Source organism: Triturus cristatus, chromosome 4_1 (assembly GCF_964204655.1).
Source record: "Triturus cristatus chromosome 4_1, aTriCri1.1, whole genome shotgun sequence".
Classification (NCBI taxonomy): domain Eukaryota; kingdom Metazoa; phylum Chordata; class Amphibia; order Caudata; family Salamandridae; genus Triturus; species Triturus cristatus.
This window is the reverse complement of record NC_140585.1, coordinates 354,356,708-354,379,197: the sequence shown is the minus strand read 5'-3', so window position 1 is coordinate 354,379,197 and position 22,490 is coordinate 354,356,708. Positions and strand designations below refer to the sequence as shown.

Genomic DNA, 22,490 nt, shown 5'->3' with positions numbered 1-22,490 from the left:
GAGAATACCCCTGTCCCCTGAATCCACCTTGAAGAAGTTGCCCTCATTCACTTTGTGTGCTTGCTAGCATTCGGGGCAAGTAATACAGCCCAGCTCTTTCAAAGATTACCAGTCACCACTTTACAACACATAGAGAATGTTAAGTCTAGAATTGATCAAATTATGAACTCACTTCAAGGCAAGTTCAGATTCAATTAATAAATGACAAGGCAACACAAAAATGTAAACAGTGGCGATGCAAACTAATTACTTCTTGTGATTACAATACTGAGCAAGACTTGCTTAATTTGTACATATTGTCTTTCATCGCTCCTGCTCCAGTCTTTGCTGCCCTTGTTCCATATGTATGCTTCAGCTTGACATAAGGTGGATGTAAATAGAGCTTACAGCATTTAATGGTATGCACTAAGTGGGTAGGATCTTTGTGACAATAAACAGTGCTAGAATATCCTGGCAAGGACATACACTGTATTGATAAACTATGGAACGTTGATGATGTTCCAGTGAAGTTAAAGGTGATATTTATCTAGAAAGCCATTGAGCATTTTATCACTAAAGTTATGAAGTTTAATATTCATTTCATTTCATTTAAATCTTTATTTCGACACATTTGTGTCATAAAAGAGCAATAGAACATTTGTTATCTTACATGTTGACATTTGTTAGCACAATCAAAAGAAAAAAAAAATAAATAAATAATAATAAGAATAGCATTAAATAAAAAGCTAGCCTATACATATATATCCATAGCGTCCATGTATACAATAACTAATTTCATAATTTTTGTTAAACACATTTTGCCCGGGCGGAAAATTTACAAAGTTAAAATACAATTTAACAATAAATATACTTTAAGAACTTTTAAAATAGTATTAAATCAGTGACCGCTAGAGCATTTTTTATATAAAAGGAATTCTTAAAAATTCGTATGAAATTCATAAAAAGCAACAACCACATGTACCTAGTTGGAAAATGATGAAACAACAATGACATGTTATAGTATCATGTTTTTTTTTTTTTTTTTTTTTTTTTTTAAAAAATTCATATAATGTATCTCCTCGATTTATCTTTTTTTTTTTTTTTTTTTTTTTTTAAAGATGTAGACCCAACTTTATTCTAATAAAATTAGCAGCAAAAAGAAACCTACTAACTCCAAAAACTATCACTTGGCTGGTGTCAGTTTTTAAAATTCTGCCAGCCTCCTTATAGGATCTAGAGCCTATTTTATGGCATAGTGGTACTATCCACTTTTTCCTTGGTATTACATAGCTGGAGCAGAATAGAAGTATGTGTAAATCATCTTCCTTAGTACCATGAATACAAGAAGGACAGAGATCACTTCCTGATTTCGTCCAACTTTTTTCAAAGGCCTTAGTTCTAAGGATACCATATCTAAATTTTATGTACAAGGTTTTTGATAAGGGCGGATGGATCTCGTCTAAAAATGGTTCAAAGGATGCAACATCCTTAAACAATAAGAAGTTTTCAGTTAGCGGTCCATGAATTCTTGCATATACTAGTTCGTAGCTCACATATGACCAGAAAGATAATTTGACAATTTTCTTGGAGCAAGAATTCATAGCCTCAGGATCATTCCAAAAATGGGCTAATCCAATCGTACCTAACCAAATTCTTACATGCTTAAACCAATAAACTTTATTGCAATCATCGAGATCCATGACTTCTTTTAAGCCATTCTTGTAATTAACTAGTTCTGGGGTCGTCCACAATCTAACCCACAACAATAATGGTCTTAATATTGCGTGTTGATCTGTACGTTTCAGGTTTAGATCCAAAAGAAGTGGTATTAGAGGGGTATTTGTAGGTATTTTTATCATCCCCCTGAGGAACTTATTCTCAAGATTTTGAAATGTATGTCTACATACAGGACCCCAAATTTCCGCCCCATACAATACTGCTGATTGGACTTTGTACTTAAAAATCTCTATCGCAGGGGTCACTGCCTTATTCAAACATTCGTTATGTCTCTTAAGAATTGGTAAACAGTTTTGTTTGAAGATGATCTTATTCTTTTCTAGCTGCGGTCTCCAAGCTAAGGAAGAGTCTATAGAGACACCTAAATATATAAAATTCTGCACATAATCAAGCTTCTGTCCATTTAACATTAAATTTTTCTTGAAGTTCCTGTGTGGGCTCAGTGCCATGTATTTCGTCTTTTTTGCATTGATTTCTAAGCCCTTCAAGGAACAGTACGACTGGAATCTATTTAACAAATTTTGAAGGCCCCGTGGTGTTTGGGAAATGAGAATGGTGTCATCTGCGAACAAAAGGGAAGAAACCCGTTCTCCCCCTAGTCTTGGAGCGTCGTTTTCACTACACTCCATGTAAGATGGTATATCGTTGACAAACAGGGAGAATAGGGTTGGCGCCAGTACACATCCCTGGCATACTCCTCTTTTTATGGGGATAGCTTTTGTAAGTTCCCCAGTAGGACCCCACCTCACCTTTGCATAATTGTCCATATGTAATCCAATAACCAATTTTAGTAGGCCTAGCGGGAGCCCCTCGGATTTCAATGATTCCCATAAAAGATCTCGCGGTATAAGGTCAAATGCGGCCCGTAAGTCTACGAATGCCACATACAAATGACCTTTACGAATAACAACATATTTCCAATACAAACAACAGAGCCTTAGGACTTGGTCGATGGTTCCTGTTTTTACTCTGAAACCTGCCTGATATTTCGTTAAAATTTGTTCTTCTTCCAACCAGGTATTTATGCGGTTGAGTATATGCCTAGCATAAATTTTTTGGGTAATATCTAAAAGACTTATGGGACGATAGTTAGCAGGATTGCTTCTATCGCCCTTTTTAAAAATAGTAATAATTTCCGCCCCGTTCCATGTGTCCGGAATTGACTCCCCGGCGGCAACAATGTTACACAGATGATTAAGGTAGGGAACCCAGACATCTAGTTCATGCTTGAACAGATCACCTGGTACTTTGTCCAGCCCAGGAGCTTTCCCATATTTAACAGAGTTGATAGCTAATTTTGTTTCCACCAAATCAAAAACTATAAGTGTAGATTCAGCCTCTGTAGGCAACATAGCATGATCTTCCTGTGCTGTGTTAACAGTCCCTTGGGCGGCGTACAGGTTCGTAAAATGGTCTATCCAGGTTGCTTCATTGAGATAAACTTCTCTCGAACCTTTCTCTCTTTTTTTACCCTTAACCACTGTTTCCCAAAATAACTTTTGGTCCTTCATTTTAGCTGCCGTCAGCATGTCGGACCATAATTCCTCGTCCCATGAACACTTTGCATTAACCAGCGCCTTATTATATAATTTCCTATTTTCTTTAATTACCATAGCGTTTTTACTTTTAACCGAGTCTATCAAAGCTGATTTTGCTTTCCGACATTCTTTATTAAACCATGGTTTGCCTGTAGGCTGCAGCTTAACTGCACCCATTCCTTTTTTTGGTCTTCTAGTCATGAGTTCTAATAATTCATTAAAGAACTCTTTATGTAATTTAAGAAATAAACCAGGTTCGCTTTCGGAGGGATTATAGATATCGAATACATTAGTAAGGCAATTATAAATATTTGCCACTAGATCTTCTTGTCCCAGTATGTATGCCCATTTAACAGACCGACGGTTGTTACTTAATATAACATTATCTGGGACAGGTTGATGTCCTCCCTCATCTACTTCCTGACCCAGCATTAAGCTCTTTGTAAAGCTAACTTCCAAGGAATGGTGATCACTATCAAATCTATCTTTGGCCATCAAGTCACTTATATATGGCCACAAGTCCATGGAAATAATAACGTAATCAATTGAGCTTTGACAATTACGTCTCGTAAAAGTAGGTGCCTTGGGACTATCAGAAGGAAAACGCCCGTTACATGCCCTCAGTCCATGACTAACCAGTACCCTTGTAATTTGGAAGGCTAGGGTAGAACCTGCGACTGTCCCATTGCTAGATAAGGATGGTATGCCATTAGCATTATCTTCATCCTCATACAGTTTATTCATTCCAGCGATGGGTTCAAAGTTGCAGTTCATATCCCCACATATTATCGTGCTTGTTTCCGGGTCCAGCGAATCCAGTATTGATTCTAGTTTGTCAATACATGGAGACTCCTTATATGATGGGCATGGTCGATTATATATATTAAAAAGATAAATCATCCGATTATCAATGGTAACCATTTTTAAACCGAGTATATCTAATGAATCGGTTCTTAATTGCTGTATGGCTATATTAATGGACACACTAACCCATATTATTAGCCCTCCTGATGGACGACCTCTTACTGATGGAACTGCTTCCAACTGGTACGTTCTATATCCAACCCTATGTCTATGTGTCGTAGCCCATGTTTCTTGTAGAACACATATTTCAAAGGAATTTATATAAAGGTTCCAATCGGGGTCGCTTATTTTTGAACCTACTCCTGCAACGTTCCATGAAACAATCCTGGCCATAGAAGGGCCTTGCTTAGAGCTGCAGTTAGCAGCCGATGAAAGTTTACCTAATCTTCTCGATATTTCTAAATTATTACTAATAGGATCGTTTACCTCTTGATGCTTTATATGTTCCACTTTGGATGTGGGTTCAGGAGCTTCCAAGGGTTTTTTTTTTGGTATAATATTTCCCCCCTGTGTACCAGTTGATGATAATGGAAGTAAACCAAATAAACAATCAGGTGTCCTAAGGGGACTTGTTAAAGCCACGGGTGAGTTTGCAGATGAAACAAGTGGACAGAGTGTGGATTTGTGTCCTTCCCCGTGTGCTTGAAGTCAATCAATGTCCTCCAGTCCACTAAACCTATTGTAACAGGAAATTAAGGGGTGAGTGTACTGTGGGCCCATCCATTCTCTATGATACTGAGAGTTGGCATATTGGGGCCTCCCTGCCCTACGTTGTACTAGAGTCCAGCCATCTTCCCCCTCTCTTTCCCATCTTTTAGGATATGTATTCCTAAAAAATTCACGTCCTATTCCACCCCTATCAAAATTTGAGTCCCTTAACCAACTCCATGCATTATCTTGTTGTTCCGTTGGTGGATAAAAATAAGCCAGGGGTCTTGCTACAATCGGTGAACCATTATTCCTTGGGACTCCCGAACAGATATGTCCTACTGTCCGAGGGTCCTCAAATGATACAATCACACAGTCCCCTTGCATTTTTTTCCTGTTATGGCCTACCCAGGGGACCCTCTCTACCATTAAGATATTACTTCTTATTGTTGGTGGTAATGGATGATTGTTATTCAGCCAATGTGACACTTTGTTTTTTAGCGCCTCATAAGGTTCTAAGACTGGTGAGCCTAATTCCGGAACCCCAGTTAGAATAACTACATAATCACATGCTTCAGGAGGTAAATTAATATTCCTGCGCTTTTCTCTGTGCGTGATGTCGTTGTTGTTTGTAGAGGTACTACAAGGAGTCAACTTTTTAGCTGTTTCACATGTTGGTAAAGACTTTGCTCTGTTTTCATCCACATTAATAATGACGGGATTGGTGGTAGAGACCTTTAGGGCTATATTCCTTTCCTTTTCAATGTCATTGTCAAGTATTTTTGATACCTGTGCATTGCTAATAGGGGCTGGGACCTGCGTTACCTTTTTTTGATTGCTAATATATTCTTCTTTTTTCTCTTTCCTCAGTTCTGTAAGTTGTTTTTCTATCCCTATTAGTCTTTCTTCTATAGGAATGAGCAGGGTCTTAAATATTTTAGACAAGGTCGATATAAGGGAGTCTTCTTTCCCTATGTTTATACCTATACTTTCAGCTGATAGATTAACAGATAAGATGTCAGCTAAAGAGTTATCTAGAAAGCTGTCGTCTACAATGTTCATAGGTAGTGTCTTAGGGGCAGCTCCTCCTTTCCCCTGTTCTTGGCCCTTGCCATCCCTTGACCCTCTTACATTAGATGTATTATTTTCTTTGCACTTTCCTAACTTAGAAGCCTTAATAGGTTTAATAGCGGGATATTTTTTGTTTGATCGTCTACTTATTATTTTTTTGGGAATTGCTCCCTCCCTTATCCCTTTTCTTGAGGTATTGGTGTTTACTATCTGATTTTCTGGCTGAGGGGCTGGTAAGGTGCTTTCTATAATAATCGAGTCTTGTGGATCAGGAGTATTACAATCTTGGGTATCAGAGGGTGTCATTGTAATACCGTGAACCTCTGCATTAATAAGCCATGTGTTAGAATTGATAGTATTATTCTCAAGAGTTCGCGTTGGAGTGCGAGCTGTAGCAATGTGGCCCATTGATGACCTTTTTGCTTGGGCAAGATCTTGGGAGACCCTCCTTTCCATAAGGACAATACCCTGATCTATCAGTGTATTTGTACGGACTATAAAATCGTCTAAGGTACCAGTTAATTTGGAACTACCTGACGCAGCTTTACTACTTCTAGTTTCACGTGACATTATGTCGATTTGGTATAGGCAGCTAAACACAATTGGATAAAACGAAAAACAAAATAATAGTTTTTGATACTTATTTAACTAAATACCATAACGTTTGTGATAGTTAGTCAATAAAATTCCTATTACTGCAATGGATAGGGGATGATAGCGTCTATTGTGTATGTAAAATAGCCCACATCTACATATAACACTATTGCCTAACTGTCCGGGTAATAGTAAGAATTGGCGATGGTGTGCTTACAATGTCCGACGTTTCTCCGATGAAACGACCAGCGTCCCTGGCCCAGTCCAGTCTCCTCAGGCCTCTGAGGGCCTAAGAGGGCCCGCCCTTTGCCCGGGCTTAGCCCGGCTGCGCCCGCGCGCGTCCCGCGAGGCGGAGGGCGGCGTCAGTTTTGTAGCGCCTTCAGGCGCGAAAATGCGGCACTTCCGGGGTGCGAAGGATCATGGGAGATGTAGTTTTCCCAGCGCGTCTCCCCCCACACAGCGGTCGCGTTTGTCCTGCGACGGCGGGAGGGAGATTCAGGCGTCACAGAGAAGGCTGCCCCGGGTAACGGGATACACAACAGGTGAGCACTCGGTGAATGTCTCCTCGTTTTAACAACGGCCCCCACTCTGCCAAGGGCGGCGTCAGTTTTGTAGCGCCTTCAGGCGCGAAAATGCGGCACTTCCGGGGTGCGAAGGATCATGGGAGATGTAGTTTTCCCAGCGCGTCTCCCCCCACACAGCGGTCGCGTTTGTCCTGCGACGGCGGGAGGGAGATTCAGGCGTCACAGAGAAGGCTGCCCCGGGTAACGGGATACACAACAGGTGAGCACTCGGTGAATGTCTCCTCGTTTTAACAACGGCCCCCACTCTGCCAAGGGCGGCGTCAGTTTTGTAGCGCCTTCAGGCGCGAAAATGCGGCACTTCCGGGGTGCGAAGGATCATGGGAGATGTAGTTTTCCCAGCGCGTCTCCCCCCACACAGCGGTCGCGTTTGTCCTGCGACGGCGGGAGGGAGATTCAGGCGTCACAGAGAAGGCTGCCCCGGGTAACGGGATACACAACAGGTGAGCACTCGGTGAATGTCTCCTCGTTTTAACAACGGCCCCCACTCTGCCAAGGGCGGCGTCAGTTTTGTAGCGCCTTCAGGCGCGAAAATGCGGCACTTCCGGGGTGCGAAGGATCATGGGAGATGTAGTTTTCCCAGCGCGTCTCCCCCCACACAGCGGTCGCGTTTGTCCTGCGACGGCGGGAGGGAGATTCAGGCGTCACAGAGAAGGCTGCCCCGGGTAACGGGATACACAACAGGTGAGCACTCGGTGAATGTCTCCTCGTTTTAACAACGGCCCCCACTCTGCCAAGGGCGGCGTCAGTTTTGTAGCGCCTTCAGGCGCGAAAATGCGGCACTTCCGGGGTGCGAAGGATCATGGGAGATGTAGTTTTCCCAGCGCGTCTCCCCCCACACAGCGGTCGCGTTTGTCCTGCGACGGCGGGAGGGAGATTCAGGCGTCACAGAGAAGGCTGCCCCGGGTAACGGGATACACAACAGGTGAGCACTCGGTGAATGTCTCCTCGTTTTAACAACGGCCCCCACTCTGCCAAGGGCGGCGTCAGTTTTGTAGCGCCTTCAGGCGCGAAAATGCGGCACTTCCGGGGTGCGAAGGATCATGGGAGATGTAGTTTTCCCAGCGCGTCTCCCCCCACACAGCGGTCGCGTTTGTCCTGCGACGGCGGGAGGGAGATTCAGGCGTCACAGAGAAGGCTGCCCCGGGTAACGGGATACACAACAGGTGAGCACTCGGTGAATGTCTCCTCGTTTTAACAACGGCCCCCACTCTGCCAAGGGCGGCGTCAGTTTTGTAGCGCCTTCAGGCGCGAAAATGCGGCACTTCCGGGGTGCGAAGGATCATGGGAGATGTAGTTTTCCCAGCGCGTCTCCCCCCACACAGCGGTCGCGTTTGTCCTGCGACGGCGGGAGGGAGATTCAGGCGTCACAGAGAAGGCTGCCCCGGGTAACGGGATACACAACAGGTGAGCACTCGGTGAATGTCTCCTCGTTTTAACAACGGCCCCCACTCTGCCAAGGGCGGCGTCAGTTTTGTAGCGCCTTCAGGCGCGAAAATGCGGCACTTCCGGGGTGCGAAGGATCATGGGAGATGTAGTTTTCCCAGCGCGTCTCCCCCCACACAGCGGTCGCGTTTGTCCTGCGACGGCGGGAGGGAGATTCAGGCGTCACAGAGAAGGCTGCCCCGGGTAACGGGATACACAACAGGTGAGCACTCGGTGAATGTCTCCTCGTTTTAACAACGGCCCCCACTCTGCCAAGGGCGGCGTCAGTTTTGTAGCGCCTTCAGGCGCGAAAATGCGGCACTTCCGGGGTGCGAAGGATCATGGGAGATGTAGTTTTCCCAGCGCGTCTCCCCCCACACAGCGGTCGCGTTTGTCCTGCGACGGCGGGAGGGAGATTCAGGCGTCACAGAGAAGGCTGCCCCGGGTAACGGGATACACAACAGGTGAGCACTCGGTGAATGTCTCCTCGTTTTATCAACGGCCCCCACTCTGCCAAGGGCGGCGTCAGTTTTGTAGCGCCTTCAGGCGCGAAAATGCGGCACTTCCGGGGTGCGAAGGATCATGGGAGATGTAGTTTTCCCAGCGCGTCTCCCCCCACACAGCGGTCGCGTTTGTCCTGCGACGGCGGGAGGGAGATTCAGGCGTCACAGAGAAGGCTGCCCCGGGTAACGGGATACACAACAGGTGAGCACTCGGTGAATGTCTCCTCGTTTTAACAACGGCCCCCACTCTGCCAAGGGCGGCGTCAGTTTTGTAGCGCCTTCAGGCGCGAAAATGCGGCACTTCCGGGGTGCGAAGGATCATGGGAGATGTAGTTTTCCCAGCGCGTCTCCCCCCACACAGCGGTCGCGTTTGTCCTGCGACGGCGGGAGGGAGATTCAGGCGTCACAGAGAAGGCTGCCCCGGGTAACGGGATACACAACAGGTGAGCACTCGGTGAATGTCTCCTCGTTTTAACAACGGCTCCCACTCTGCCAAGGGCGGCGTCAGTTTTGTAGCGCCTTCAGGCGCGAAAATGCGGCACTTCCGGGGTGCGAAGGATCATGGGAGATGTAGTTTTCCCAGCGCGTCTCCCCCCACACAGCGGTCGCGTTTGTCCTGCGACGGCGGGAGGGAGATTCAGGCGTCACAGAGAAGGCTGCCCCGGGTAACGGGATACACAACAGGTGAGCACTCGGTGAATGTCTCCTCGTTTTAACAACGGCCCCCACTCTGCCAAGGGCGGCGTCAGTTTTGTAGCGCCTTCAGGCGCGAAAATGCGGCACTTCCGGGGTGCGAAGGATCATGGGAGATGTAGTTTTCCCAGCGCGTCTCCCCCCACACAGCGGTCGCGTTTGTCCTGCGACGGCGGGAGGGAGATTCAGGCGTCACAGAGAAGGCTGCCCCGGGTAACGGGATACACAACAGGTGAGCACTCGGTGAATGTCTCCTCGTTTTAACAACGGCCCCCACTCTGCCAAGGGCGGCGTCAGTTTTGTAGCGCCTTCAGGCGCGAAAATGCGGCACTTCCGGGGTGCGAAGGATCATGGGAGATGTAGTTTTCCCAGCGCGTCTCCCCCCACACAGCGGTCGCGTTTGTCCTGCGACGGCGGGAGGGAGATTCAGGCGTCACAGAGAAGGCTGCCCCGGGTAACGGGATACACAACAGGTGAGCACTCGGTGAATGTCTCCTCGTTTTAACAACGGCCCCCAATCTTGGCAATTGTTATCCAAACTCCTGGGCATGAAAAGTATTATTACTAATTGTACCCCACGTGTATATGAGGCCACTAGCAGTATATAACCTAATTGTAACTGCTTACTACATAAATGGTTGTAGGTCCCTGTTTTATTCTTCTTTCCATCTGTGCTGCACACCTGGAAACAGGAAGTAACAAGGAGAAATAAAGATATTTCCTCATGACGCCTCTGTCGGGTAGACGCCCCATTTTGGTGCAAATCCAGGTTTACATATCATAGAAAATTTGAGTGTGCATCAAAATACATGGGTGGATGTATGGGAACACCCATACTTCACCCATTTAACTCATACTCGACGTAAAGTAGCGCCAGGCAGCGCTATGCACTTTGTTCTAACCCTTGGAAAGCCATGCAAAGTGCCAAAAATGATTTTGCATTGGGCTGCGCCAGAATAGTCAAACAACCCTGATGCAAAATCATCGTAAATCTCAAACCAGGTATGCGGGCACCCATGGGCAATTAGTCCTTTGAGCTGCATCATTGCAGTCATGTGAAATTAAATAGTTGAATGTTGAAATTTATGTCAGAAGAGGACAGTTTACGGGGCATATTTACGAGGGAGTGGCTGAGCGCGGCGTTAACCACCTTGGCTTAACGCTGCGCTCCGCCCCTTTCAAAACGCAGTATTTACAAGGATACAGTGCAGCACTGCGTTTCCCACTGTACTGGCGCTAATGTTAGCTGCCTACCGCCAACGCAGACACCCTTTCACCATAGTGCAAGGGTGCCTGCGTTGTAGGGGAAGTTGTTTTTTTGCATGAAGGTGTCCATTCCTGCACATAAACAATCTGAAATGGCATTTTGAAATTTCTTTGTCTGCTGCTTAATGCAGCACACAAGGAAGTTGCAGAACGTAATTTTTTTTTAAATGATTGTTTATGTGAGGGAAGGGTCACCTTCCTGCACATAAATAATCAATGGCGTTTTGCTGTTTCTTTGTGTGCTGCACAGCACCCCACACATGGAAATTGCAAAAACGAGGAGAAATGTTCCATTTCTCCTCGTTGCGCAAGGGTAAGCCCAGATTTTCCCTTGTCTTAATTTTGGTGCTGCACCATATTTACGCCACCCTTGTAAATATGGGGCAGCATCAAAATCAATGGATGTTGCGGTGGAACACCCACCAGAACACCCATTGTCCTCCCATTTTACGCTAAGTATAGCGTGAAAGGGTGCCTTATTCACAAGGCAGCATTAAGCCACGTCAAGTGGCTTAACGCTGCCTTGTAAATAAGGCTAAGCCCCTATCGCTACCACAACGTCCTGAAAAGTGATGTTGTGGTGGCGATAAGAGCTTGTAAAAATGCCCCTACATTTTTTAAAATAATGATGTAATGCGCCCGCAGTATTTTGGACCAGTTTGTGCTGTGAAGTGCTGACTCTACGATTGTTTTGTGTTTACAGTATTTCAAAACCTTGACTTTAGAAGATGGTTGCTCACTCCCAGGAATACTCTCTTACATGTTTCTTTTTAAATGTAGCTGCTAAGTTGGGATCAAACTTTTGGTGCCACATTTAACTATGTGTTTTTTTTTTTTTTATAGCTAATAGGAATGGTTTTCAGATGACCGGAGTCCATAGGATGATGAGCCGCGTGTTGGGCACTTTTTGATTGCACGCCGTGCAGCTCTTCCGTGGAGGGTACCACCAATTCTACCTTTACAGGCTTCAAAAGGAGTCAATTAAGTGCTGGAAAAAACTATCTCCCCAGAAAAACAAATCAGAAGTAATTTCAGTTCAAATTTAAATCTTCACCAATCTGCTGTTTTCTACCACATTAACTAAACCTCACAATTATTTCGTTGGCAATGTTTCATGGCTATTATTTCAAAGCTCTGTCCTCCTAAATAAAATTTCAGATGATCAAAGAACATTTCTTTTCTTCCCAAGTTTCCTGAGTTTTTCAATGAGGGATTGTTCACCAGGGATGTGTGGTATTGCCCATGTGGAATGCATTACTTAAGAAGACGACTTCTCTCTTCCTTTAAAAAAATATGAAACCGCAGTTGATAGATGTAATTTTGCTCCGTGCAGCCTCAAGGGTCTGCCAATATTGTGTGTCTGTGTGGGTGGTTGTTCTGTGCTGCCCTGCAGCATCCTGGCTTCCCCAGCCAATGCCCTTGAACAAGTAGCATTGAGACCGTTATTATCAATTTCTGGTAGGAAATATTAAGGCTATAGTTAGCAAAACTAATAATGCATAATTTACTAAGACCAGAAATAAATAACTTTACCTTTGGATGTTACCAGCAGCAAACACTGTGAATAACCTAGTTTGCTGGAGAGATCTGAGAGTCTGAAGGGAAGAGCAGTATTCCACAAAAAAATCATCCTTTTACTTTCCTACGGGAGAACGAAAATCATGACACCAAGGGAGCTACCCTCTGTTTTATAACCTATTGTAAATCAGGTGCATCCAACAAAGACACCAACAAAGGACGATTTATAATTCTGTATCTGTATTTTATTAATTGTGAGTGACGTGAAATGTTCACGTATTTAAAAGTTTCTCCAGCAGGTTTAAAGCAAACACGAAAGCCTGGAAGGAAGTTAGTAAAACGCGGTGAGAAGATGTAAACATCTGTATCATGAACAGCAGCACTTCTGGGACCATTTCAGATTTTGTTCAGGTCAGTTAGCTGTAGAGCTAGGGTACTAAACAATTTAAGTAAAGTAAACAAAAAACGCAATTGACGGCAACAAGGTTGTTTCAAAACAACAGGAACAACTTTGCCAGTAACAGGTGTTAGTTACTGTTCATTGACACTTAATATGGTGGCATAGGTGCAGCTCTCTTGATAGTTAGCAAAAATAGGTGTGCACAGGCACACGTGGGAAGCATAGAAGCATGGTACACGAAAAAAAACCAGAAAATCACAGCGAGGCAGGAAAAAACGCTTAAAATACACAAGAATAATGTCTCTCTGCCTGCTGCGTGTTGTGTTGAAGTTTAACAATTCCTTGATTTTTGGTGTTGATGGGTGGGGGGAGGGCATCTTGGAATGGGAATGGATGGATGGACGGAAATGGCAGTCAGAGTGTTGCCAAATGTGACTCATGAATGATTGTGGTTGAAAGGAAAGATGCAGAATTTCTCAACCTAGATCCTTTCACATGACCCTTGGCTAGTGCATCCGTATCACTGAAATCAGGCCATCTTCAGGCCTCTACATACATGTCACACTATGCCTCTCCAGCATATTTAGTGGCTCTAGGTACTGTGGCCATTTCACAATGATGACAAGTCCAATCCTTGCTATTTTTGGGATATCTCAAAATTGTATGGGCAATCCTAAATTGAATTGTTGTTGAGTCCCACTTTCTGTAATACTAGCAGTGAAGTTGTAGCTAAAGAAATCATTGCAAAAGTCAGTGTTAAAGAGGAAGCACCTAGAAGACTAAGGGGCCGATTCCAATCCTGGAAAAAGGCAGTACGAATCGTTGTACAGAGCGTTTTCTCCATACGACTCGTACCCGGTATACTTTCCTTACAACCTAGGAAGTACGATTCGTACAGAAAGCCTTTTTCCGTACGAATCGTACAAAAGATCGTACGGGTAAAAACAACGATTCGGATCCGGAACAGCCTGTACGCGATGTCCATACGTATTTAAGCAGCTGTTTCCGGCCCAGCAAGTACGATTCGTCCCTACGACACTCCGTATGGCTCTTTTCTTACGGGAGCCAAAAACAGCCGTAAAAGCAGAGCCCAACAAACGGAGCCCCGGTACGCGACGTACACGTCATGAACCTCCATGCGTTGTTTATGTACGGTGCGTACCCCAACATCGCGTATGTACGCACCTTATAACAACAGCGCGTATGTACGGTGCGTACCCCAACATCGCGTATGTACGCACCTTACAACAACAGTGCATATGTACGGTGCTTACACCAACATCGCGTATGTATGCACCTTACAACAACAGCACGTGTGTACGGTGCGTACATACGCGATGTTGGTGTACGCGCCGTACATACGCGATGTTGTTGTAAGGTGCGTACATATGCATGGGGGGGCCTGCTTGACTTGTATCCCTGTACGACTTGCACCCCGGTGAGGTTCCGTGTGAGACGGAACGACACTTTTTGAGTGGTGACGAATATGGATGAGTTTGGTGTCTACGAACCGCAAATGACGAGTATAGTGGGTGTACGCAGTTTCGCTACGCAACCACGTATGGTTCGTCTCATTTTTGGGTTTGTTCATCCGAATCCTCGGGTTCCATTTTAGATACGACATCCATTTTGTTTCTTGCCCTCAAGTAGCCAGCGAACGGACGTTGCCCGCTTCGTGACCCTGGGACTCCCAAGCTTACATGAGGGACACGTGTTTCTTTGAGGGTGACTTTTACGATAAGGGAAATGACACGTCGAAGGCAGATGGCCCCTCTCGGGACTCATCTTGCCGTGCTAGCCTATTGTTTCAGTCATGCATGCATTGGACACGAGGTCTTTGATCCTGTCATCAAGTTTCCTTTATTACTCCCGACACTCTTCTTTAACCTGTTGTGCATCCTTGTCCTTTCTTTGCATCTGTTTTTGTCCTCTCTCCTAATGTGTTTACGGTCAGAATGGAATGTGTTTTATTGCGGGGTAGATATGTTTTTGCAGTTGGGAACCGGCAATGCTGCTGTAATTATGTTCCGGCCTCCTGAAACATGAACACGACTCTTTTGAAGTTTATTGTGGGAACTGAGTTGTAACCTTTGTTCGCCATACTGTGCAATCGCAAAAACGTGTATAAAAGGAGCGATCCACTTTTGCAATTTGAAGCAGTCTCCCGAGAACCTACACGTTGTGTACTTCTTGTGATTTCTGTATCCCTGCAGTAAATAAATGCTGATCTCTGACGTCGCTGGAAGTGTCCCGTGTCTCTGTGTTTTGTACGCCAGAACAGGTAACCCACGAAGGTTTCAGGTGTTGTCCCCTGGCACCGCTGGGTCTTAGAATAACCCAGTCCTTCAGTTGGCGCCCAACGTGGGGCGACATCAGCGGTACCGGTCCAAAGCCCGACGATCGTGAGGAACTTCGTGTGAAATCTCCGAGGGAAGGTGCACCCCGCTTCATCGATCCAGTTGTCGAAATAAGTGGCCCGACGTCTTTTCCCGCGAAGATCCCCGCCTCCTGACGGCTGCGACGGACTGATGCCCTGCCTGTCGACCTGTTTTGGCGCCTGGCGTAGTCCTTTGTACGGCGAGACGATAGACGGGCCTTCCTGGTGACGCCATTGCTCTTTCAGTTAAGTATTTGTGGGTCGCTCCCAGTGTTCCTTTGTTGTTCGCATGGTTCCATAGCATTTGTGGTTCTTAGTTGTTGGGTTTTATTTGACGATTGCAATTGCCAAAACCGAGGGTCTCGCATTTTTGTGCGAGGACATCATAATTCGATAGCCCTTGAAGTTTGTAAACTCGGTTAGTGTGCACGATGCCTGGCCGTAGTACTTTGTTTGGGTTTCTTAAATGTTGCAGAATGGATTCCCGGCTGGAGGATTCATGTCCGATACCTCCGGTTGGAACTCCAATTTATGAGCTCTATAGTCGCCATGGCGTGGGTCCTATCGTATATAACGAATATTGGGTCCGTTATACTAAAAATGATGGTGTTCTTAGTTGGCCATCACATGGTAGTTTCGAAACTGCCGTTTTAGATAATTTGGAAGCTAAACTGTTTAAAAAGAAGGCTAGGCCAGCCATGTTTGATTCCTTCCGGTTATGGCGTAAAGAGGCCAAGCAGAAAGAAATCAAACAGAGTAAGAAAAATAAGAGAGAAGGTGTCATTACGGTGATGTGAAATGCTGAACAGTATCAGCGAGACAAAGATGAGAAAGAGCAGGAAGTTAGTGCTCGACTTCATCATATGGCGGTGGATAAGTGTTACCCGATGTTACCGTCTAATGCCGATAAGACGGGAGAAGAAGTGATAGAAGATTCGCTCCTATCTTATTTGTTGAAATCACCACCTCCCTATGCTCCAGATACTGTGGGTCCTATGATTCTTCCTATTCCTCAACCTGCTGTTTTGGCGGCTGCTGGTCAGCCCGTCGTTCCTCCCGCTCTCCCGAATCCTCTTGTGCCGCAAATTGTCCATCCTCCTTTACCGGCTTTTCTTCCTACTGCGCTTTTCCCAGCCCCTCCTCAGCCTGTCGTTCCCGCTACTCCTGGTGCCGCGTCCACCTCTACTGTTTCCACTCCTACTGTTGTTGCTCCTGTGCCTTCTTCTTCTTCTCCTTCTGTTCGTAGCCGTCTCCTGAATGCTGTTGCTACTCTTTATTCTCCGCTTTTTGGGCCAATACTTGGATCGACACTTTCTGATGTTGCTCAGAGGCGCAGCCAGCTTCCTGATGGTAGGGAACGTGAATCCTTGGTAAAAATGGCACGTAAATGGATTCGTAATCCTGTTAAGTACACTTCGCGTATAATGTTTGAAACATTTTCCCAGTTTAATGCGCCCACGCAACGATTCGTGTTTGAGGAAATGTGTAAATCGTTGAGGGAAGAATGGGATCATGATGTGGTCGACGATGTGGTCAACAACGTACCGTCTGAGGTTTCTGAGCTCCAGCATCAATTTACAACTGGTGTGATTGTAGGTGATAAGGTTCGAGCTGCTCTAGAACGTCTGTTATCCTTTCGATGTACAGTGCAACCTCGAGCGTTGTTTAAAGACGAGACCGAAGAGTGGATGGCAAAACCTGGTCAATATCCTATGCAAGAAGTTCCCCCAGTGTGGATGCCAGGTGATCCTAATGCTAATCCTGCTGTCCCAGGACGGTTTCAGAGAGTGTGGATACACCTCCCTTGGAAGCGATCAGAAGTTTTGCAGGTGAAGCAAACTTTGCCCGATCCTCGTAAAAATCCTGCAGGTTATTATAAGGAGTTGTCCCAACTAGTGGATGCTACTGTTATGAATCTTGCTGATATCGACATGTTGTTTGGCAATGTAGTGCCTCAGCCGATTTGGGCGAAAATTCGTCACGAGAATCACGCGGCTGAGTTAGGCGGTGACTGGGCTGCCCTTACGGCGGCAGACGCCCAGCAAGTTGGTGGGGCTAAACCTGAAGTGGATTTGCCCCAGAGGGTGGAAACTGCGAGATTGAATCAGAATTCAGCACAAGCGGCAGAGTTGATTGCATTGACAAGGGCATGTGTCTTGTCTAAGGGAAAGCGAGTGAATGTGTTTACCGATAGTCAGTACGCATTCGGTGTTGCGCACAGTTTTGGAAGACTTTGGAGAGAAAGAGGATTTATGACATCGCATGGGACGAAGATCCAACACGGGCAGCTCGTGAATGATCTTTTGGATGCACTTACTTTGCCTAAACAAGTGGCGATTGTTAAATGTAGCGCACATCGGAAAGTGACGGATGATGTTGGTCGTGGTAATGCATTTGCGGATGAGATTGCTAAGGAAACGGCTAAGAATCTTACAACTCGAATGTACGTGACAAGTTCAGTGAGATGGCCGACGGAAACTGGTATGTGTGAAGACACTGTTGAGAGTGTGAAAGCAATTCAGAACGAGGCAACTGAAGCTGAAAAGATCAAGTGGAAAGAAAGTACGGGAAGGTTGGATATGCATGGATGTTGGGTTGACTTGACGGAACGTCAGAGGTGGATGTTACCAGATGCGTACGTATTAGCTGTCGTGACGATGGCTCATGGGTTGTCACATATTAGTGCAAAAGGGATATGTAAGTTCTTGTCCCCTGTATGGAAGAATGAGGGTATTACTAAGTGTGCTGAGAGAGTGGTTAAGAATTGCATGGTGTGTTTGATGTACAATCCTGGCAAGGGCACCCCCACTCCACCTGGTCATTTTGCTCCCCCTGTTTGTCCTTTTGAGGTGATCCAACTGGACTTTATCCATATGGAGAGATGCAATAACCTGAAGTATGTTTTGGTTGTGGTTTGCGCGTTCTCTAGATGGATTGAGGCCTATCCTCTTAAGGATAACACTGCCCTGTCCACAGCGAAAATCCTGCTGAAGGAATACTTTCCTAGGTATGGAATGCCACGGATCGTGTGGTCGGATAATGGAAGTGAGTTTGTAGGAAGTGTGATGCAGAGTGTGTGTAAGGGCCTTGGAATCCATCAAAAATTCCATAGCGCTAATCATCCTCAGGCAGCGGGTTTGGTTGAAGGGTACAATGGTACCCTGAAACTGAAACTTGCAAAAATACAAGCTTCCACTGGTCTATCATGGCCTGATGCCTTGCCTCTGGCCCTCCTATCAACCAGGGCGACTGTACACTCTCGAGTAGGGCTTAGCCCATATGAGATTGTGTTCGGCCGCCCTGCGAACATTTGGGGAGTCCCGAGACCTAAGGCCTTTGATAGTCTTGAGTATCCAATGCTAATTGATTACCTTCATGATTTGACCACTAAACTACGGTTGATCCATCAACAGGTTTTTGAAGCTCTACCGGCGCAGACAGAGGGTCCTGGACATCAGCTCCGGCCAGGCGATTGGGTCGTTACCCGAAATTTTGGTCGGAAACGTAACTTGGAGCCAAGATTCGTAGGACCCTTTCAAGTCTTGTTGACAACGAGGACTGCGGTTCGATTGGAGGGCCGGAAGAACTGGGTTCACGCCGGCCACACGAAAAAGGTACCGATCCCCTCACCAACAGACGGTTGGGTGAGAACTGGGATTGCGGCAACGGAAACTGAGACTCCTTTGAACTTTGTGCCGTTTAGTGACGCTCAACCTGTAGGAGATGATCTGTCGCTGCCAAACCCACTTGTGGAGTCATCAGTAGCAGAGAACCCAAGGTCCGACTCGTTGTTCACTTTATCGAACACTATTGCGCCGGCTGAACAATTGTTTATAGAACAAACTCGACCTGGAAGAAGTCGATACTTTCTTCGTTCAAGGACTAATAAAAATTAAGTCGTATATTTGTTTTTTTCCCCTTTTTCGGTGCTATGAGCATTATGGACAATTACATCCGTTCTTTTTGAGTTTTTTATGTGTTTTTCACTGCTAAAGAGATTTGTATTAAAACTGAACGTTTTGAGGAAACCCTACCATCCGGGTTACCGTAGGGCCGTGCGGGTACTCCTTTCTGTTTAGCAGGTTTCTGACGCTAGGTCAGTTACTTTTATCGATTCCTGGGAACTCCTGGGGACTGATAATCGCTACTCAGAACGAAGTGCGTCAAGTACGTCATGGACGGTTTGTAGAGGATGGCATTCTCTAAGCTGTTGGAAGTAGAAAGGATGTCGGCGCAGAGATCAGAGTTATATAGGGTTGTACGAACAAAATGTTTTCGGTTTCAGGTATTCCTACTGTTTCTGACTGTATCTATGCTATTGGTGGGCGGAGTGTATTTTGGAATACAGTTGTTATTGCCTTCTGTGTCACCTACCCTTTCTCCTAAACTAAGCTCCATCACCACTGTTTCCCCACATTCTTTTCATCCTTTGCCTCAACACGAACAGGTTAGACGTGCGGAATTTATGAATAACTCCTTCGTTCAACTCCTACATCAGCATCAGTTGGTGATGAATACTACCAACTGTTGGGTGTGTGGGTTAATGCCACATACCATGGATAGGGGTATTCCGTATTTGGTCCTTCCTTACAGCTCCCAGGGTTCCGCTCGAGCATTCCAAACTATGTTTCGTAGTGCACTAGATTCCTACCCCAGTCGAGAGCCACGCTCTGTTAATTTTGGTCCCGGTCCGTACCACAAGCCTTTGGCGATAGCGGATTTAGATAGAGATGTTTTTGATGCATCGCTTATCCCAGATGAAGAGGTGCAAGCCTATAAGGATCTGAGTGAGGCTGAGTATAGTGTTTCAGTGGGTGATAGACAGCTTAAGAGCTCGTCCCCAATATGGATTGTACCACATCTCGGTAATTTCTGCTTGAAAGGTTTGGGTCGAAATCCGAGAGCACAACTTGGGAACAGTGCTTGTACTGACACGTATGTCTTACCGATGCTCTCTTCCCCTGTTTTCCTGACTGCTAAGGGCACTTATTTCATATGTTATGAACGCGCATATACATGGTTACCCCGTGATTTTTCGGGTACCTGTTATATTGCGAATCTTTTACCACCGACTTTTACAGTTGCCTCAGACTATCACAAGACTAGAGTTGTGAGAGGCGTTATTAGCAAAGAGGATACTGCCGGTCAAGAAGCAGGAGATTTCTTTAAGGGTTTCCTGCCGTTTTGGGGACCTATGGTTAATAGTAGGAACCTAAGACAGTTGACCCGTGTAGTCGAGTCGACTGCTAATATTACCGCGAGTGCCCTTGGTAACTTAACAGCTGAACTTCAGGCGGATAGACTCATGACGTTGCAGAACCGGATGGTTCTAGACGTCGTTCTCGCAGATAGAGGTGGTGTGTGTAAAGTTATCCATTCGAGCTGTTGCATTTTTATTCCTGACAATGCTCCAACTGTCTACCAAGCCATCTCAAAGTTGCACAAGATTTCCGAGTCCATACATGTGGACGAAGGTATTTAGACACTTCTAGGATGGTTTTGGGGCTTGATATCCACTTGGGGTTGGAAAATACTGATGATCGTAGGGGTTGTTGTAACGTTTCTATTCACGTGTTGTCTTTGTGTACAGTGTGGTCCTGTCTTATGTGGCCTTTGTGCTACAACGTGTATAAGACGGCCATCTGTTACCAAGGAGACATTGATGAGTAGAATGATGTTCCAGCAGCAGGTGAACGATCTGATGAATATTGAAATCGATTCCGATCTTGACTAGTGCTTGCCTACCTGAGGGCAAAAGGAGCGTCTGAGGTTCCGTGTGAGACGGAACAACACTTTTTGAGTGGTGACGAATATGGATGAGTTTGGTGTCTACGAACCGCAAATGACGAGTATAGTGGGTGTACGCAGTTTCGCTACGCAACCACGTATGGTCCGTCTCATTTTTGGGTTTGTTCATCCGAACCCTCGGGTTCCATTTTAGATACGACATCCATTTTGTTTCTTGCCCTCAAGTAGCCAGCGAACGGACGTTGCCCGCTTCGTGACCCTGGGACTCCCAAGCTTACATGAGGGACACGTGTTTCTTTGAGGGTGACTTTTACGATAAGGGAAATGACACGTCGAAGGCAGATGGCCCCTCTCGGGACTCATCTTGCCGTGCTAGCCTATTGTTTCAGTCATGCATGCATTGGACACGAGGTCTTTGATCCTGTCATCAAGTTTCCTTTATTACTCCCGACACTCTTCTTTAACCTGTTGTGCATCCTTGTCCTTTCTTTGCATCTGTTTTTGTCCTCTCTCCTAATGTGTTTACGGTCAGAATGGAATGTGTTTTATTGCGGGGTAGATATGTTTTTGCAGTTGGGAACCGGCAATGCTGCTGTAATTATGTTCCGGCCTCCTGAAACATGAACACGACTCTTTTGAAGTTTATTGTGGGAACTGAGTAGTAACCTTTGTTCGCCATACTGTGCAATAGCAAAAACGTGTATAAAAGGAGCGATCCACTTTTGCAATTTGAAGCAGTCTCCGAGAACCTACACGTTGTGTACTTCTTGTGATTTCTGTATCCCTGCAGTAAATAAACGCTGATCTCTGACGTCGCTGGAAGTGTCCCGTGTCTCTGTGTTTTGTACGCCAGAACAGGTAACCCACGAAGGTTTCAGGTGTTGTCCCCTGGCACCGCTGGGTCTTAGAATAACCCAGTCCTTCACCGGGAACAACTTTTCCTGGGATACGAGTCGTACAAAGTTCGCTTCGTAGCGGGTAAAGTTATTCCCCGTGTACGGGACGTTTTCCGTACGAATCGTAAATCGGAAAGCTGATCCAGATCGTACTTGTAAGTTCGGACTGTATTTTTACGATTCGTCCGGAAAAGTGTCCGGGTCCGTCTCGTACAACTTTTCCCGATCCGATTCATACGGATCGGGCCGATCCGTATGTATTTTTCCCGTATGAATCGTACTTCACGGGTCGGACGGGACTTGTACGATTCGTACGGAAAAAATTACGGATACTCGTCGTACGGAAACAAAAAATAAAGGATCGGAATCGACCCATAAATGTCAGATTATTTAGAGTTTGGTGATAATAGAAAACCCTGCGATCTCTGGGAGGGGGCCTTAATCCAGACAGGAAACCACCAGTGAAATTTCGTCCATTACATGATTGTACTTTGATGTGACTGTGACTCACCCTAGAAATACAACACCAATGGGATGAGATTCAGGAAGCCGTTAAATCATATCCTATCATAGTTTGGTTCGACTCTATATATATCCAAGGTGAGACCTATGTTGAGCCCTAAAATGAATCTTAGTTCCCATTTTGAACCTT

General features: G+C 45.6%; 1 protein-coding gene and 1 long non-coding RNA gene across 5 annotated transcripts in view; one reads left to right on the top strand and one right to left on the bottom strand.

Moving 5' to 3' along the window:
* The window catches only part of LOC146854936 (uncharacterized), a 253,605-nt gene extending 241,542 nt beyond the window's left edge, over positions 1-12,063 (top strand). For all 3 annotated transcript variants that reach the window (XM_085652353.1, XM_085652354.1, XM_085652352.1), the window contains one exon: positions 11,743-12,063. In XM_085652353.1, coding sequence (XP_085508479.1) covers positions 11,743-11,810 — 68 coding nt within the window. In that variant the 3' untranslated portion in view covers positions 11,811-12,063. The remainder of the gene's footprint in view (positions 1-11,742) is intronic.
* LOC146854935 (uncharacterized) overlaps positions 1-22,490 on the bottom strand; it is a 425,965-nt gene that overhangs the window by 64,842 nt on the left and 338,633 nt on the right. The gene's annotated exons all lie outside the window — the stretch shown is intronic.